This window comes from Rhinatrema bivittatum, chromosome 3 (assembly GCF_901001135.1).
Source record: "Rhinatrema bivittatum chromosome 3, aRhiBiv1.1, whole genome shotgun sequence".
In the NCBI taxonomy this organism is placed as follows: domain Eukaryota; kingdom Metazoa; phylum Chordata; class Amphibia; order Gymnophiona; family Rhinatrematidae; genus Rhinatrema; species Rhinatrema bivittatum.
Window position 1 is genome coordinate 109,733,782 of NC_042617.1, and position 20,369 is coordinate 109,754,150.

At 43.4% G+C, this 20,369-nt stretch overlaps 1 protein-coding gene and 1 long non-coding RNA gene across 3 annotated transcripts in view; one reads left to right on the plus strand and one right to left on the minus strand.

Annotated features, from left to right (window-relative positions):
- PCSK2 (proprotein convertase subtilisin/kexin type 2) overlaps positions 1-20,369 on the plus strand; it is a 449,073-nt gene that overhangs the window by 90,220 nt on the left and 338,484 nt on the right. Inside the window, exon 2 of the mRNA XM_029593578.1 lies at positions 1,230-1,334. Coding sequence (XP_029449438.1) covers positions 1,230-1,334 — 105 coding nt within the window. The remainder of the gene's footprint in view (positions 1-1,229; positions 1,335-20,369) is intronic.
- Positions 5,989-20,031, minus strand: LOC115086998. Of its 2 annotated transcripts, none has more exons than XR_003855389.1 (4): positions 19,861-20,031; positions 17,786-17,926; positions 8,681-8,866; positions 5,989-6,458 (listed from the first exon to the last, which is right to left on the minus strand). It is a non-coding gene; the product is annotated as an uncharacterized LOC115086998 (long non-coding RNA). The 2 variants fall into 2 exon arrangements; XR_003855388.1 differs by having other exon boundaries at positions 8,681-8,971.

The following is a 20,369-nucleotide window of genomic DNA, read 5'->3' on the forward strand; positions in this document are numbered from 1 at the left end:
AGCTGCATGAAACCCCTGAAAGCTTCATTTTTATAAAAGTGAAGAGACAGTAAAGCAAAATCTGGGCACCAGGATTAACATGGCCCACAGGCCTGCTTCAAGAAATCTTAACTCCTGCAGTCCAAGGGGAGGGGGCATACTGGGAAGGGGGGGGGGGGGGGGGGGGAAGCATTTCCTGCAGGGGCTCCATAGCAGATTTCAAATCACTTTGCAGACCAATGTCTGTTGCCGATTGTAGAAAACCCATGCAGAGCTTATGCTGGGGATGGGGTGGGGGTTATCTTGGCCCCTGAGGATAAAAGAAGGGATCCCAGATAACAGTATGAGCTGGATGAACATGTATCCCTGCTCATCCTCCCTTGTGGGAGGGCTTGTGAAGGCAGGAATTTGGGCTTGGCAGTTGTTCATAAAAATGTATATGTCATGTCATAGCTTTTTGGGGGTAATAAGTGTACTTGAGCTGCTTTTGTAATTGGGAGGAGGGAGAGCTGATTGTAAGGTGATGAGAGTCCCTCTAGGATAGGAGAACCATCATTGCTTGGAAACCTGAACACTGGCTGATGGCGTCGGTTGTGGTTCAGGCAGCAATGCCCGATGAAACATCTGGGCATTGCTGCATAGGCCAGGGATCTGAGTTTGGGAGGTGCTCCTCTCACCAGTATGCGAGGCCTAACTCAGGGCTTGGGGAAACCACCTTACTGAGATGGGGGTCCTTGGCCTCTTCGGAAAATAGGTTTGGGTGACTTGGGTTACTTTGGTTGTTCAATAAAACTGCATCCTTTGTTTTAACCCAAGTCATTGTCTGGCGTGAATGGTTTAGCAATCACTGATAGGACCATGAGAAGAAATTACAGTAATAACGCTTTCATTTGTGAACTAAAGTTGTAATTTCATGCATTTTATGGATACATTCAATTTACTAGAGGAAATTTACAAGAACAAAGGATTATCATGCAATGTTTGCCTCATCTTGTTATTATAGAAAGGTCTTGACAAATCAGGTCTTGAAAAATTTTAATTTAGTGGTAGTATAATATAGGGAAAAAAGGATATCACAGTAATATATGAAGCTAGTTTGGATGCCATGCAAACTATAAGTTGATGAGATATTCTTGCTAACATATACATAAAAGGATGCATAGTCTGTAACCATCAGAGTAGACCCTATTTTATTAAAAAGACTACTAAAGTTCTAATATTGATGTTTTTCTGTATTTAATTCATTCTAGCTTCCTTTTGCTGATGGCTTATACCATTTTTATCATACTGGCACTGCCAAGGCCAGGAAAAGGCGAAGTATACAGAATAAGCAACATTTGGGAAACGATCCAAAGGTAAGCCTCTATGATATTTTATTCCATTATGCAATGATTGTTTCCATAGTGACCGATTTATACAGTGTAAAACATGATCAAATAATTCTTCCATAGTAATATATAAGCCTTATTCTTGGTGTGTTTTATGCATATATATATAGGAAGAAAGATAGGTAGATAGATATACACACATGAACAGATTATTTTATGGTTTGATCTGTCATTTTTCTTTACGATATATATGGGTATGGTTATATATGTAGATATATCAAAAGCAACAAATGAACACTAATGTCAATCTACGTATATACTGGAAAATATAACAATATTAAAATAACATTTTTATTCCAATAATGATAAAGTAACACAATATGACTTTCTTTGTATGTCTCATCAACAAATAAAATTACAATTTTTCATTCTTTAGACATTAATATATCAATATTCAATGAAAGAATCTGTGACACATTAAAAAATGAACTTCTAATAACATTTCAATAATTGTGATATAAAAGTTGTAACTTCATATCCACAGTGGTAACAATTGATAGAAATGCCACAACAGTGAAGGACAAATGTCTTTCAAGAACCTAAGTCCTATTGATTTCTCATATATCTCACAAACACAATAAGATCTTTTTCAAAGAACTCAATTCTTTTTATTCCTCAGACTTTTGAAAGAACTGAGTCCTATTCATCCCTCAGATATTTTTCAAAGAACTTAGTCCTACTCATTCCTTGACAAAGGCCTCTGTTTCGCTGATGGCTGGCTTCATCAGGAGGGAGAGATCAAGATGGTAAACACGACTTCAAAGCAAATCCTTTTCATGAAGGGCTGTCAAGAATTCCAGTCTTCACATTCATTATAAATTAATTATATCATTAGTTTCAGTTTTAGAAATTCTAAATTAAGTCTCAGCCTTCCTTCTTCATGGTCGAATGTTCAGAAATCAAAATGAGGTCCAACACAGTAGACCCAGGCCCTGGTATAAATTTTGCATGGTTCAGATGGGGAGTCAGAAGGGCCCTCGGAGGCCTAGCTAGGTAGACCCATACTCTGTGGATGTCTTGTTGAGGGGGAGGGTGGTTGTGAAGGGAGTTGGAGTTATTCACTCTGGATAGGGGGTTGTGTTTTGGGAGGGATCAGTTTTTTTTAATGATTTATTTTGGGTTTGGGAAATAAACTGAAAAGAAAAAAAACAAACCAAATTGAAAATGTTATGTCTGATATCCCTACTTTGCACCAATTTTCCAAAAAAATATTGCCCAGGCTCCTGCCTATATGGCATTTTTACATACCCCAATGGTACCTGAAGCTAAATTGGTATGGACTCAGAAGACAGTTTTGATATTAGCTCCTTACCTTTGGATTATACCTAGAGAAATAAAGTATATGAGATTTACACATGACATATTTATTCCAGGAGGTGTTTATTTTATGACTTTAATTCCGTATTATTCTTAAAGATGTCGTTTACTTTGGGTTTTATGATGCTTATTGCTATTTTTATGCTTAGGATTTGTATGAAGCGTGATTTTTAGAGTATTAATATATGCATTTGTAATGTTTCTAGCTTCATAAAGGTATTTCTTTTCTTTAGATTTATCTCTTTGTTGATGTATTATAATTTTATGTGGGTGGCAAGGACAGGAGTTCATTTAATCATGCTGGTTTACGTTGATGTTGAATATGTTAATCTAATTGTTATTTATTGTATTGCTGTCTATTGATATGAGCAGGTTTTGGAAGAGTGATAGGTCAAATACATATGTTGCTGCAGCATAATGTTCATAACATTTTTTTTTCTTAACTAAAGAACTTCAGTCTCAATTTAATTCATTTTGCTGTGATTCACAAAGTCACCACTAAACCTTAATTCAAAACAATCTGGCTCTTGTGGTTCTGTCTATATTTCAGAGTATTATGCATAAAGATATTCAAAGAACATGAACTCTTAACTGACCTTTATTGCTTCATGTGGTATTCAGCTAGGTTCATAATACAATGTGTTCATTCATCCACAAGTTCCCCAAACTAAAATCTCTAGCACTACAATAAATTGACTTTGCTTCAGGAATTGCAGGCTATAATCACTTTAATCTCTGTTCATTCAAATCTGAAGCTTAGAAAAACTTCTGACAAAAAGATATTTAAGAAACCTGGTAAAAGACAGATATTCAGATTCTAATCTATATTAAAAACTCATCTCTGGAAAATTAATTTAACCACTAGAGATGTGTACGAAAAGAAACTCATTTTGTGGGATTATGTCTTTATGTTATTTGGGGTTTATGACCTTATGTTCTTTCATTACAGTTTATGTCCTTTGTGGCATTTGTGTCTATTCTTTCCTTTGAAACTAATGGGGGAAAGCGATGAGCGTGCTATTTTTTCCTCTAACATTTTTAGACTGGCAGGGCAGTGGGGAAATGATAGGAATGGAGGGGCTGGATTAGGGAGCAGAGTAGCTCTTTTGTGTCATTCTCTGATATTCCACCACCACCCTTCCCTTCATCTCCTGTCCTCTGCAAAGGACAGAAGATGAGGGGGTCAAGAGAAAACAACAGGAAGAGTGGGACTGGATTAGAAAGCAAAGTAGCTCTTCTCTGCTCTGTCTATTCCTTCTTACCCACTCCCTTCCTGTTCTTTGGCCAGGACAGAATGGGAGGAGTGTGCATGCACTGTGTAGAGGAGAAACATCAAGAAGAGAGGTGTTGGATTAAAGAATTAACTAGCTCTGTTCTGTGCAAAGAAAAGCAGACAGAGTAGGCCGAAACTACCATATGTTTTCTGAAAGCTATTCAGAGCAGGGACTATCTGTTATCTGTATTTGTACAGTTCTGCATACACCAAATTATGTTATAGAAATGATTAGTAGTAATTGTAGTCTATTCCAGCCTCACCCCTTCCCTTCCTGTTCTATGCACAGGACAAGAAGGCAAGGGAGGGGGAAAACAGCAGGAAGGGAAGGACTGGATTACAGACAGCTCTGTCTTATTAGAGAAGAGGAGAGGAGGACATGAGACTGGAGCAGATAAAGCAGAGTTCTTCTGTTTTTCTTGACTCAAATGTAAGCTCTATATAGCAGGGACTGTCTCTTATCTGTATTTGTATAGCACTGGGTAGATCTAGGAATACTACAGAAATAATAGTAATAGTGATCTACTCTAGCCTCACACCTTCCCCTCTGTACAGGAAGGAGAGGAGGGTCCAGGGAAAACAGGAGCGGAGGGGCTGGATTAAGCAGCAGACTACTTCTGTCTCTGCTCCAGCTCTGGCTCAGCTTTGTCTGTCCTAACCTCTGCACAGGACAGGAGGTGAGAGAGGGCAGGGAAAACAGGAGGGGAAGTATTGGTTTAAGGAGCAGACTACCTCTATCTCTGTCTCTATTCCAGCTGTAGTTTTGCTTTTGCTCTACTCTGTCTGCTTCAGCCTCACACCCTCCTCTGCAGGCTGCTTGGGAGAGGAAAGGCTTTATCTAGGAGCAAAACAGATATTCTCTGTTGCATGGGTTTAAGGGAGGAAGGAGAAGGACTGGATCTGTGATGGAGCCCTGTGTGCCCATGTTTAGAGATGTTCTTGCTTAATAATTGGGCCTGGCTCCTTCCCCCTCTCTCCTTGCATGGCAGCTATAAAAGTTAAGAAAACAACACAGCTTTGAGAATTGAAAGTGAAGCAGCTTTGAAATGAAATGACATATGGATATGGCTTAAGAATATAAAAGGTGCCATGCTGGGACAGACCAATGGACTAGCAAATCCAGCATCTGTTTCTGTCAGTATCCAATCAGGGTCACTTGGATTTCCCTGGTGATGAAAGTTTCCTTCTGCCTGAAGATTAGGACACCAGGGAATCCTGTTATGCTCGGGCTGTGTTCTGGTGTTGTGAACACCACCTTCTGGAGTGACTCCAGGTACAGAGAGATAGGGATGGCTGGAAAGTCTCTGATGATGGTGACAGTGGAGCAGAGTAAGGCTGGAAGCAGTGTCAAATTCCAGGCTGGGTTAGGGCAGACGGCAGGCAACAGTGTCAGAGTCCAGGCTGGGTCAGGGCAGGTGGCAGGCAACAGTGTCAGAGTCCAGGCTGGGTCAAGGTACCTAGTAGTAAGGCAGAGAGCCCGAAGGCCACACACTCGGCAGGGCAGAGAGCCCGAAGGCCACACACGCACACAGTAGGACAGCGGACCCGAAGGCCTCACTCACACAGCAGGGCAGAGGGCCCAAATGGCCACACACACACGGCAGGGCAGAGGGCCCGAAGGTCACACACACATACGGCAGGGCTGGAAGCCCGAAGGCCACACACTCACAGGAGGGCAGAGGGCCCGAAGGCCACACACATACGGCAGGGCTGGGAGCCCGAAGGCCACACACTCACAGAAGGGCAGAGGGCCCGAAGGCCACACACACACACACGGCAAGGCAGAGAGCCCAAAGGCCACACACAGCGCAAGACAAGGCAAAGCAGGGTAGAAGGCCCGGAGGCCACACACGGCGCAAGGCAAAGCAAAGCAGGGTAGAAGGCCCGAAGGCCACACACAGTGCAAGGCAAGGCAAAGCAGGGTAGAAGGCCCGAAGGCCACACAAAGCGCAAGGCAAAGCAAAGCAGGGTAGAAGGCCCGAAGGCCTCACACAGTGCAAGGCAAGGCAAAGCAGGGTCCAAAGACCACACGCACAGCAAAGCAAGGAAGGCTAGAGTAGGGAGCCCAGGCGAGCTCAATGCCGAAGCACCGAGGGAACTGCCAGGCAGGGTTATAAAGGGAAGCCCAGAACATAGAGTGAACAAGGAAGATGGACTGTAACAGCCGTAACAAATCCTGCTACTCTATTGAGGGCCAAGAGACATTGGATTGGTTGCTTTGTGATGATATCATCATTTCTGCAGGCCTGGATGGAATGCTTATTGGAGCGGCAGCTGCAGAATCCAGTAGACTTGAGTAGGTACTTACATCTCAGGTAGAGTTGCTGAAGTGGGACATCAGTTGCAGATTCATCCCCCTGCAGTCAGTTCAGTGCTAGGAGAATCTGATCAGTGGAAGATTTGAAAGGTGTTCTTTTTAGAAACTATATAGCTCACTTTTGATGATTTGGGCTAATCTTTGTCTGGGCAGTTTGCTCTGTTCAAGAAGCTGTGTTGTTCGACTGCAATAAGAAACTGGATATTGTTGAAACTAATATTAGGAAAGGCCAGCAAGATGTACCATTTTTGATAAAGGATAACATGTTCTTCATAATAAATTGGAAATTTTTGAGAATACTCTTAAATACAAACATTTTTACTTGATAAATTTTGCTAAATCTGAAAATAATTCTGCTAATGAAATGTTCAAATAATATTTGCTGGAAATTTTGAAAATTACTCCAAAGCTATACCTCTACTCTTTAGGGTTTTTATTTATCTCCTCCCAAAAAAGAGCACAACCCTAAGGATAAGCTTGAACTTCCTCATCTTTCATCTGAGGGTCTGGATTTCACTCTATTTTGAAGCCAGATCAGGACTGGATATTGAAATTATTTTTCAAACAAAAGAGCAATTTGAATAAGTAAAAGTTACCATTTTCCTGATGTAGTGAAAGGTACTCAAAAGAAAAAGAAGCAGTAGGGATGTGCATTCGTTTACAATGAATGTCACATCTGCAATGAAAAGGTCCCTATTCATTTCATTCATGGGACCGTGAAACGAATGACGATCCCCCACGAATGAAACATATCATATTAGTTTCATTCGTTTGGTTCACAGTGCTTTCTTAGCAGCCTTTTGCAATAGGAGAAGGTCATGTGGGAGTATCCATAGCAACCAGCCCTTTCCTGTGAGCCATACGTGACCTCACAGCCCTGTCATAGAGTGGGTCAGACAGGTTGACAAGGAGACCAGGATGCCAACATATTAGAGTGAAGCATTTTTTTAATTCAGCCAATCGCCTCTCTGTGATGCTGATCCTGGTGTTTTTCTACCTTGAGCAAGTGTACCACAGTGCACTTTCTTCTTGGGTTCTATCTGAGAAGGTTGTTTGGTGATTGAGCTCTCTCAGAGGCCGATGAAATACAGTGCGCTAAGCCGAGCACACTATATAACCCGCACTCAGATGTGGGTTAAATAGGCACTAATCCACCCCCTAATGCAATAGGGGGATTAGCGCATATTTAACGCACGTCCAACGTGGAGTGAATGCAATTGCGCTCATAACTCCGCATTCAGAAAAAAAAGTGTGCGTCTCAAACACACATTTAGCTCTCAGATATTAACTCCTGCCTGGAGCAGGCATTAATAGCTGAGTGCATGTAAAAGAAGTACAGAAAATCTTCTTAACCAAGCCCCAATTAAGAAAAAACTTATTACTTACTTTAAAATTCCAGTCATCAAATCCTATTGTTTGTGAGTATTCCACATGATCACTGTATTTCAAACACCTGACATGAGCTCATGTTTTGGCAGATACATCGCCTGCATCTTCCTTGGAAGACAAAAAGTTTGAGACAGAGTTCCACAGTGATATCAGATTGGTAACCGCTGATGCGGGCAGCTGTGTCTGTCAAAATATGAGCTAATGTCAGGTGTTTGAAATACAGCAATCCTGAGGAATACTCACAAACAATAGAATTTGATGAATGGAATTTACATGTAAGTAATAAGGAGTTTTTTCTTAATTGGGGGTTGGTTAAGAAGATTTAATTTAAATAAATAATATATATAAATAAAAATTAGGGTTGAGATTTTGTGAGATGTTTCCTATTGAACCAGCAGATGAGTGATAACTGAAGGTGTTTCTTGCTGATACAGCTTGGGGCCCATTGCATAGCAAGAGGCGGTGGATATACATTTTATTATACTTCTACCTTTTCGGATACTGTATTTAGGAAGGACACAATAGTGAGGTGATTAGTGAAATTTGGTTGATAATTGATAGGCCTCTTTGTTTTAGTTTGATAATCAGTGATAGAAGAGCTCTCTGCTAGATGAAATATATACATTTCACCTTAAAGCTAAGTACATTTGGCTTTTTTTTACAAGTATTAGGGGTGTGAAATATATTTTCTTTCATGTCATTTTCATCTCATGTCATTTGTTTTGCTTCATTTAGTTTTTAAAAAGGTTTGTTGGGTTTTTTCAATTTTTCCCTAATTTCATGGTTAGTGCACTAAGTTCTGTTAGTGTGCATTAACTGGACATAGTGCATACTAAATCCAAGTTAGTGTGCACTAACATGAAACTCAAATAATAACTAAATTTCAGCATTTTTTCTTTCATTTTCTTTTGGTAGACATTTTTTTTTTTATTTGATTGGGGTTTTTAGAGGCTTCTCTGTGTTGGTATTTGCCACTAGCTTATGAATCATAGAGCAGTATAAAAAGATCTCACATACCTTAGCAGGATTGTAGAGAAGACATTCCCCAGATCTGTCCAGAGAGCAGAAACATTTTGAGAAGGCAAAAGGTTCTCTTTTGACTACCCTGGTCTGCAGGTGGGGCCTGTTGTAGTGAATATCTGCAAAGTCTGTGGGTTAGCTAGAGGCTCATGAGCCAGGTTTTGAGTGAATATCCTCTATCACCTGTAGGTGAGAAGGCAGAGAAGAGCACAGTACTTTTATGTTGGGCAGCAGGGTAGTTCAAGACAGGGTTAGAGTAGTTCTCCTGAGCTAAAGTTGACAGTACACCTAGATATGAAGGAGACAATAAGAAGAGGTTAGTTAGTGTGTGCTAGTATTAATAAGTACATTCCTACCTATAAGTCAGCCCTCTGTGAAGTGGTCTTCCTGGAAGCAGTCATTAATTCCCGACTGCGAGAGGATATAGACATTGTGAGTAAATGCCAAAACTTGGGCACATCCAGGATGATGCCCTTAGCATCACAGATCACCTGCATATTGAGGGAGTGGAAGCCCTTGCTGTTGTAATAAATGGCAATGTCTCCCTTTTCTGCTCTTATAGCGACATAAGTTCAATCAGTAGCCCCCAAGACAGAGGGGAAGCCTTCTATTTGATAGAAAACAGTCATAATTTGTTGTTATTGATGTCTGCTCCAAGGGAAGGATATCTACCTAGTAGTGTGTTTTCTGGAACAACACTGCTAAAGAAAAGACTTCTCAGTACATATGGTGATGGCAGACTGGACCCTTGGGATTTTTGGAAGGTGCAAGTGGCCAAATATTCCCAGGTGGTAGTGACCTTGACATTAGGGATGTGATTAGGCTGAACCTTTTGGTATGGCCTTCATTATCGGCCCACCACGGGAAACTTTGTTTCCTGTGGTTCGGGCCGATTTTATTTCGCCTGCCCCGAGCCTAAAAAAAAGAAAAACACCCCAACCCTTCAGATTTAATTAATTACAATCCCCCACTCCCCAAAAACTTGCCTAAAGTCCCTGGTGGTCCAGCTGGGGTCCCGGTAGCGATCTCCCATTCTCAGGCTGTCAGCTGCCAGTAATCAAAATGGTGCTGATGGCCCTTTGCCCTTACCATGTGACAGGAGCTATCGGTGCCATGGGCTGGCCTCTGTCACATGGTAGGAGCAATGGACAGCTGGCGCCATCTTAAAAAATGGAGTGGGCCATCTATTGCTCCTACCATGTGACAGGGGCTTTGGCACATGAGTGCAATTTTCATAAGCACTCATGGCTTTCAATGGCACCGATAGCCCCTGTCACATGGTAAGGGCAAAGGGCCATTGGCGCCATTTTGATTAGTGGCAGACGATGGCCCGAGAGGGGGATATCACTCCCGGGACCCCCACTGGACCACCGGGGACTTTAGGCATGTTGTGGGGGGGGGGGGAGGTCGGGAGGGGGGGATTGTAATTAATTAAATCTGAAGGGTTGGGGTGGGTTTGGGGTTTTTTTTATGTGCCCTTTCTCCCCCCCCCCCGAAAAAACGATAAGAAAACCACACAAACTTTTGTGCATTTTCCTATTGTTTCGGGGACCCCCCTGAACCACGATGAAATAGGAAATATCATCTATATTTCCTGTTTCATCGCAAACAAATGCACATCCCTACTTGGCATGTACTAGCAAGGCATCGCCCATAGGCTGCAGGTCCTGCTCTAGTTGCTGGCATAGATACAGTGTGGTTTCCTTGTTGAACCTGAGCCAGCATAGGACTTTCTCTTCTGACAAATCCAAAGTTGTGCCCTAGTCCTGTATATTATCTCTGTAAGAGGTACTTCCTCTTCTTCCTCTTTCTCCTCTCTTCTTCCTCAGCTGTTGTGAAATGAGTATCCATAAGGCCATTAGAATCATATTGAAAAGGGAATATCCATTAGGGATGTGAATCGTTTTCCATATCGTCTTAACGATAGAAATCGTGTGGCAGGGCAAGAAAATCGTCTTAGGCACGATTTTTTAGTTAAAAAATCGTTAAAAATCGTTTTTTCCGATTAGTGCGCACTAACTCGAGTTAGTGCGCACTAACGGGAATTAGTGCGCACTAACGGAGAGTTAGTGCGCACTAACTGAAAATGATACAATTTGACACTTTTCAGGTCAGTTAAGGTCAGTTTAGGAATGAATATGTATTCCTATTGGCTGCCCTCTTATTTATTCATGTTACCAAGTTTCCTACTGACAGTATATGGGGGAAGGGAAATGGAAACAGTTGGTAGCTTGACAAAACAAGTAATGTGATCAGTCAATGTGACTAGAACTTGTGCCCTAACCCTGATACCAGGGGTATTGTGATCTTCCTGCACACAGTGCCCTATCCCTATTAATACCAGGAGTGTTGTGATCTTCCTGCACACAGTGCCCTATCCCTAATACCAGGGGTGTTGTGATCTTCCTGCACACAGTGCCCTATTCCTGATACCGGGGGTGTTGTGATCTTCTTGCACACATCCCGATATCAGGGATAGGGCACTGCATGCAGGAAGATCACAACACTCCTGGTATTAATAGGGATAGGGCACTGCATGCAGGAAGATCACAACACTCCTGGTATTAATAGGGATAGGGCACTGCATGCAGGAAGATCACAACACCCCTGGTATCAGGGATAGGGCACTGTGTGCAGGAAGATCACAATACCCCGGAGGAGTGAGGGTCAGGCAGCTCCCCCCTGTCTGTGAAGCCAGCCTCTCACTAGTAATGCAGGGAGGGGGCTGTCTCAGACTTCACCATCCCCCCCCCCCCCCCCCCTTACCCACACACCATTCACTAGCTGGGACATGGGGGAAGTCAGGAGTGAGGGTCAGGCAGCTCCCCCCTGTCTGTGAAGCCAGCCTCTCACTAGTAATGCAGGGAGGGAGCTGTCTCAGACTTCACCATCCACCCCCCCCCCCCCCTCACCCACACACCATTCACTAGCTGGGACATGGGGGAAGTCAGGAGTGAGGGTCAGGCAGCTCCCCCCTGTCTGTGAAGCCAGCCTCTCACTAGTAATGCAGGGAGGGAGCTGTCTCAGACTTCACCATCCACCCCCCCCCCCTCACCCACACACCATTCACTAGCTGGGACATGGGGGAAGTCAGGAGTGAGGGTCAGGCAGCTCCCCCCTGTCTGCGAAGCCAGCCTCTCACTAGTAATGCAGGGAGGGAGCTGTCTCAGACTTCACCATCCTCCCCCCCCCCCCCACCCACACAACCATTCACTAGCTGGGACATGGGGGAAGTCAGGAGTGAGGGTCAGGCAGCTCCCCCCTGTCTGTGAAGCCAGCCTCTCACTAGTAATGCAGGGAGGGAGCTGTCTCAGACTTCACCATCCTCCCCCCCCCCCCTCACCCACACACCATTCACTAGCTGGGACATGGGGGAAGTCAGGAGTGAGGGTCAGGCAGCTCCACCCTGTCTGTGAAGCCAGCCTCTCACTAGTAATGCAGGGAGGGAGCTGTCTCAGACTTCACCATCCACCCCCCCCCCTCACCCACACACCATTCACTAGCTGGGACATGGGGGAAGTCAGGAGTGAGGGTCAGGCAGCTCCCCCCTGTCTGTGAAGCCAGCCTCTCACTAGTAATGCAGGGAGGGAGCTGTCTCAGACTTCACCATCCTCCCCCCCCCCTCACCCACACACCATTCACTAGCTGGGACATGGGGGAAGTCAGGAGTGAGGGTCAGGCAGCTCCCCCCTGTCTGTGAAGCCAGCCTCTCACTAGTAATGCAGGGAGGGAGCTGTCTCAGACTTCACCATCCTCCCCCCCCCTCACCCACACACCATTCACTAGCTGGGACATGGGGGAAGTCAGGAGTGAGGGTCAGGCAGCTCCCCCCTGTCTGTGAAGCCAGCCTCTCACTAGTAATGCAGGGAGGGAGCTGTCTCAGACTTCACCATCCTCCCCCCCCCCCTCACCCACACACCATTCACTAGCTGGGACATGGGGGAAGTCAGGAGTGAGGGTCAGGCAGCTCCCCCCTGTCTGTGAAGCCAGCCTCTCACTAGTAATGCAGGGAGGGAGCTGTCTCAGACTGGTATTAGGGTTAGGGCACTGTGTGCAGGAAGATCACAACACTCCTGGTATTAATAGGGATAGGGCACTGTAAGAGATGACTGTAGTAGATTGAATAAAGATCTGATGTTTCTGCTCTCCTCACACCAAACAAAAACAACACACAAGCAGAGAAGCCCTTCTTACAAAGCTGAGCTAGTGAGTTAAGTAGGAGGAAAAGTAAACATACTGGTGCCAGTGTGGCTACTTAAAAAATACACTTACCAACAATCAATTACATATATTTGAACTGTGTACAGTTCCAGCCAGGACCACCTTTCTAAAATGCACAGTGAATGGCAAATTCAACATGCACTAGCATTTCAGGTGCCTGCTAACAAAAATAATAAACAAACAAGTTCTAGTCACGTGAGTGCTGATCATTACATTACTTTTTTTGTCAAGCTTCCAACTGTTTCCATTTCACATCCCCCCAACCATATTGGTAACATCAATAGATAAGAGCACAGCCAGCCAATAGGAATACATACATACATATTCATTCCTAAGTGACCTTTACTGACCTGGGAAGTGTGAACACTTTGTTTCATTTTCTGTTGGTGTTCGTTAGTTTCCAGTTCCATTTCCCATCCCCCCAACCATCACCTCAGTGGTAACGTTGGTAACATCAATAGATAAGAGGGCAGCCAGCCAATAGGAACACATATTCATTCCTAACTGACCTTCAGTGACCTGGAAAGTGTTTATTTGTATCATTTTCAGTTAGTGCGCACTAAATCGAGTTAGTGCGCACTAACGGGGAGTTAGTGCGCACTAACTCGAGTTAGTGCGCACTAACACGATTTAACGATTTTTAACGATAAATCGTTAGAATTTCTATTGTATCGTGTTCTATAACGATTTAAGACGATATAAACATTATCGGACGATAATTTTAATCGTTGAAAAACGATTCACATCCCTAATATCCATCACTAACTCCCACCCCCAGTAGGTCACAGTAATACACACTCCCACCCCTGTATAGCCCTATATGTCCCAGTTACCCACTCATATTTTCTAATAATCCCCAGTATAAACCTGTATGTCCCAATTACCACCCAGTATGGCCAAGTCTATCCCTGGTACACTCACTCTCACCCCCCTTGAATGTCCCAGTTACCCCCAGTCTGTCCCAGTGAGCCTATCTATGACCCAGTCTGTCTCAGTTTGCCCTCTGTAAGTCCCAGTCTGTTCCAGATATACTCCCTCACACCCCCTAGCCTGCTCTTCTGTCCACTTACCCAAAAAAGCCAGTCCCCTAAAGACCAAATCAAAATTTATAAGGCAAGTTTAACTTTGTATGTGTAAATGAGCAGTAGTTAAGGTACTCACATAAGTTTGAAGACATTCATGTGTGTATTGCTTTGAAAATAGTGCATTACGGGCCTGATTTCAAAAGCATTAACACATGTAAAACTAGGTTTTACACATATAATGCACTTTACTCATGTAAGTGCGCTTATGAAAATTGCTATGCCATTGAATTGTTCATAGGATTTACCTGTGTATGTACATTTTACAAATGTTAATGTTTTTTGAAAATTGCTACAATAGTATGTTATGTGTTATATTCACACGCGTAACACCTTTGAAAATTCACCTGTATATGTGTATGTGCAAGCCATACCCAACATGCCCCTTTTTTGTGGCCTCTTTTTAAAATATTTATTATGCCGAATAGGTCACATACATGCACATATGCCCTTTTTTTCATGCTTAAGCCTTTGAAAATTCACCTGTTAATTTGTATGGAATATTGCTCAGCCATCATGAAATCTTCTAAGGACTATGCTGTTTTTTTGTCAGATGTGGACTCCCTATATAAATACCTTGCCAGAAAAATATCAAAAACTGATGAAGCGATAATGAATTGTCAGATTTGAGCAACCTAACTTGTATTTTTTACTTGACTGCAACAACTCAGCGGTTCTCTTTCTTTGTTCCATTTTCTTTTGTTACTTTGCTGTTTTTTATTGTTGGTTAAATGGTTATGTGATGAAGCTAATAAAGGGGGAACTTATTGACTGTAACGTATATAAATCATATACTAAGTACGCTTGCATTTAAGTCCATGGGTGATAAAAAAAAAAAAAAAGTTGAACCATTAGAAAGTATCCCCTGCAATTTGTTTGGTGATCCTTATTTTTACATTCTTCTATGGATAATTTCACTTTCCTGTACTCTGCTGAAGCCTGTAAAATATTAAAATGTTTCTATCATATCCCTTTTTTCCCTTCTTTCTTCTAGTTTTGATAACGTCCTTGTTTTTTCTTGATAGGAAGGACAGATTAGTTGTTGTGATTGTGATGATGATGATGATGATGAGATGATGGTAATTCTGAAACTGGAATTGTCTGTGGGGATAATTTTGGCATTGGCGCATTCATACAACAAAGTCATGCTGGCCTTAAGTCTCCCTGGCGCTATTTTAAATAGAGCACAGGTGGGGCAGGAGCACATGAGGCTCACTCCTGTCCCATGAAGATGCTTACAACTCTGGGTAAGCTCGGGAAGAGGGGAGAGTCCAGGTGAGTAGGGGAGGATGGGGAAGAGGCCCAGCAAGGCTTTGTTTAATTTTTTACAATTGTGTTTTTTTTTGTGCTAGGAGAAGGGCAACCCCTGAGCTGACTCCTATTCTCTTTTTTTTTTTTTTAATTAAACTAAATAATGAAAGAAATTTTGTGTTTTCTTTCATTTTGAAATGAAACAAAACAAGACATTTTATTGAAATGCCTTACTTTGTTTCAAATGAAAGCACATCCCTAGAATACTGCCTACATTTTTGGCAGGAATGACATGTGTAAATGTGAATTAATTACTTCATTACCTTTAGCGCTTTTCATTCAACAAATGTATCACAGACTTGCTGAATAATAACACCGAGGAAAACAAACAGTCATAGGCACCATAAATATAAGCTGTCTAGATAAAATAATAATTCTTGTTATTACTGAAATGAAAGTGTCACCAGTGAACATCAACCAGCATTTTTTTTTTATGGCCCAGTAGCAATTGATTATCTTCAATGGATGTTATAAGGGATGACAAAATAGGGATTTGAAATATCTCCAAAATATATCTCTTGTTTTTCTGCTATTTGTTGCTACTTTCTATATTTTTTTATGCCTTGTATTTCTTTTTTCTTTTGGCTGTCGCTTTCCTGATGTCAACAGAATCTGGATTTGGGCAGAGGACGTGCTCTTCATGCTCTGTGTCTAAGACATCAACAGAAACTAAGAACAAGAAGCTTAAAATGCTTGCTCACATTTCACATCATCTTAAATTAACAAAAAAGCACTTTTGTGGCCATACTTCATAAGAAACAATGGCTAAATAGAGATACGTATCTAAAAAAATATAGAGAAAAATACACTTTTAGATGTACAATGGAATAATAAAGTATTTTATATGGGAGTTATGAAAGTATCTCATATTGAATTTAATCCCCACTGTTGCGCTGGAGGTGGACCCTTGGCCTGGTGCAGGATTGGTACGGCCCTCTGGTCGGACGCAGAGAGCACCTGCCACCAGGAAGCGGAACACACGAGGAGACAGAGGCTAGCTGAAGCTTCGCCAATAGCAATCCGGGGTTTCTGCAGGTTGAGCCCTTGGGTACCTGGACCGCCTGGACTTATGTGGGCCTCCGAGGGTCTCCTGGAGAGATAGCGGAGAGGTGTGCCCACCACGAGCAAAGGTGCGTGGCTGGTGAAGAAAGGATGGACTAGACCAGGACCAGGATCACCGGAGACCTCAGGAGGGAAACATGAAGTAAAAGTCCTTTGGGCGAGATAGGCAGCGCCTACTGGTCCAGCCTGATGTAGGCCGCGGGCAGCATCCGAGCAGGATGGTCTGGTGGTCACGGGAGTGAACAGAGTTTCCGAGTGTAGTGCAAGGGTCAAAGCCAGGGTATCCATCCAAGAGTGGTCAGTCAAAGCAAGGGTCAGTTCCAAGATCAGTCTGTATATAGTCAAGATGAGCAAAGGTCAGTTCCAGGCAGCAGTCAAATGTGGTCAGTAGGCAGGCAGTGGTCAGTTCCAGGCAGCGGTCAAGCATGGTCAGGCAGGCAGTGGTCAGTTCCAGGCAGCGGTCAAACATAGTCAGGCAAGCAGAGGTCAGTACCGTGAATCAGTCCGAGAAGGTATGACAAGAGGAGGAACGTGGAGCAGGAATCAGGAGAGACGCTGGAACACAGAGAGGACCACGGGAACACAGGAACGCAGGAGCACTGGAACAAGACAGGAACACAGGAACACAAGAGCACTGGAACAAGACAGGAACGCAGGAACACTGGAACAAGACAGGAACACAGGAATGCAGGAATGCAGGAACACTGGAACAAGACTGGATCAAGGAAGCAGGAGAACAAAGGAACATGGAACAGCAAACTAGCTACACTGAAGGTGTCAACCCGATTGCCAAGGCAAGGTTCTGGGGACAGAGCCTTGCCTTAAGTAGGACCCTTATGTGACGTCATCGAGCAGCGTCCGAGATGAGCTTCCCACCCTGGACCCTTTAAATGTTCTTGCGTCGGCCATGCGAGTACCTAGGGGCGGGGCCGAGGAGGTCGAAGACGCGGAGCCCCTACGTGAGCTCCGCTGAGAGGCCTGCGGCATGGAGGAAGCCGGAGAGGCCCGAGGTGAGCGTCAGGGATGTCGGGAGCTGGCAGCTGCAGCAAGGGAAGAGGAGCTGGTGCTGGTAGAGGGAAGCGCGAGGTGAGCAGGCCCGGTCGCGGCACCAACGCAGCCGGGACGCACAGCACCCGCTCCAATATATAAGACTTTTATCAACACTGTACACTATATCAGGAATCAGGGTCCAAGAACCTGTAATGTGGTCCGTGTGGTGAAAATAGGTTTCAGAAGGCTAAAAACGAGCTCAGTAAGTGCCCTGGTGGATTCTGATATGCACTATTATAATATTCTTCTGAGACAGCAGATATGTGTGGTAGTTACATTACTAGCCAGGGCAGGAGAAGAAATCTGCTAATCACCCACCCACAAACACACAAGAAAAAGGACAGGATGCACTTAAATATTTAGTTCATACTCTCACCACAATGTTTTGTACAAGGACACATTTTTTCTAGTCTTTCACTTTAGAGCTTTCTCCTGAGGATACTGATCAAATGTAGTCATACACAGGGACAATTTTCAGATGTCATGGTCAATGGATACTTTGTACACATCATGCACACTGGAAAAAGAGATGAGTCAATGTAAATATTCATCAGTACTTCTCAAAACAATACAATCAAGAAATATAAATCAATCCAAATAGTAAATCCATACATTTCAAAACAGCTGATGAACAGAATAATATTCAATAATTAGATGCTCCTTTACACATTTAAAAAAATTCTCTAACCATCGATAAAATATTTCAAAACAGCAAACATCAAATAACACCGAGTAATTAAAACTAATAAGTAATTTAAAAATCCCCCACTCTCCATACCCTGAGATTGTTGTGAACTGGGGGTACACACACACACACAGACACAAACAAAATATGCTCCCTCTGTCTCTCACACACATAAATGCTTGGTGAGAGATAGAGGAAGCTTGAGTGTGTGTGTGTGTGTGTGTGTGTATATGTGTGTGTAAGAGAAAGAGACAAACACACAGTTTCCTCCGTCTCTCTCTCATACATATATTACCATACACACATGCTTCCTCTGTATCTCTAACTCACAATTCCTGTCTCACCCACATTCACAAATGCCATGCTTCCTCGGTTTGAATCCCACCCCTACCCCTGCACATAGGCACCCTCTCACATATCGGCACCCATAGGCACCCTCTCATATATATATACACAGACACCCGCACACTCTTCTACACACACACACACACACACACACACACACACTTATACACCCCCCTACACACACCCTCATACAGACACACACACACATACACTCTCATACACCCTCACACATACACATACTCACACACACCCTCATACACCCACACACATATACCCTCATATACACACCCACACACACATACCCGCACACACACCCACATCCACACACCCTCATCCACACACACACTCTCATACACACATACACCATCATACACACAGACACATCCTCATACACATACACACACATACATACACCCTCTTACACACACACACACACATATATATATATATATATATACCCCCTCATACTCACACACCCACACCCTCATTCACACACAAAGACACACACACACACATCCTGATATATAGACACTCACACACACACATTCTCATACACACATATACCATCATACACACAGACACACCCACACACACACATACACCCTCATACTCACACACACTCATATATATATATATATATATATATATATATATATATATATATATATATATATATATCTATCTATATATATCCACCCTTATACTCACACACCCACACACACAGACACACATCCTGATACACAGACACTCTCACACACAAACCCCTCATACACACACGATCTCATATATACACACACATGATCTCATACACACACACACACACACCCCTCATACACACACAATCTCATACACACACACACCCCTCATACACACACACGATCTCATATATACACACACACGATCTCATATACACACACACACACACACACATACACCCTCAAACACACACACCCACACCCTCATTCAAACAGACACCCATACCCTCATACACTAACACCCACATACCCACACACCCTCATACACACCTACACTCACATCTTTTACAAACACATACAATAAAATTATGCATTTATAACAAATTTTACATGAAAAGGAACATTCAAGAGTACAGTCTTCTGAGGCAAAAATATCACTTACAATATGCATATTATATTTACATGCACTCCTCTGGTGCCAACCAGAAAACTCTGCAAAAAAGACACTTGGAGCTCCTTTAGAATTTATACTTTTTGTAGTGTGAGCTTGGCTTTCAGAAAGCCATGAACAAACAGGATTACCATTACAATATAGTAAACCTCTTATACTAAAACAACCCTTACAACCTTATCTATGATTCACACATACACATTTTACAGGGATCAGTGGGAGGGAGGCAGATAATGTGAACCAGCAGCCAACAGTACAATTAAGCAGGTACATACCTTTAAGAGAAGACAGCAACTATTTTTCTTAAGTCTCCAGCCCAGTCAGAGAGAAAAGGGGGAGGGGGAGAACAATGGTCCATGGACCAGAGTGAGTCAGAGCTGACGAGTGGCTAGGGTGTTGAGACTGAGAGCAACATCTCTGAGTCGGCACAGCAGCTGCAGCCTCGGAAAAACACAAGCCAGCGAGGAACCCAATTGGGGCCAGGAACTGCCAGCACAGAACAGCTGAGACGCGTCGCAGGCATCTGACTCAACACATGCTGTGATTTTTCCTTCTGTGGCTGCGCCGACAGGCGCCATTCACAGTGGTTGATTGGTCGCTGGCACCCCCCTCCTTATCGTCACCCGGAGCGGACTGCCCTCCTCGATCCCCCCTTATCATGCATCTGCCATACACACCCTTACTTACCCAGGCTTGCTACCATTCACACACACACACAAACACACACGAAGGCAGGCTCCCGTTCACACAGCCCCCCCCCCCCCCCACTCCCAAGTAGGCTACC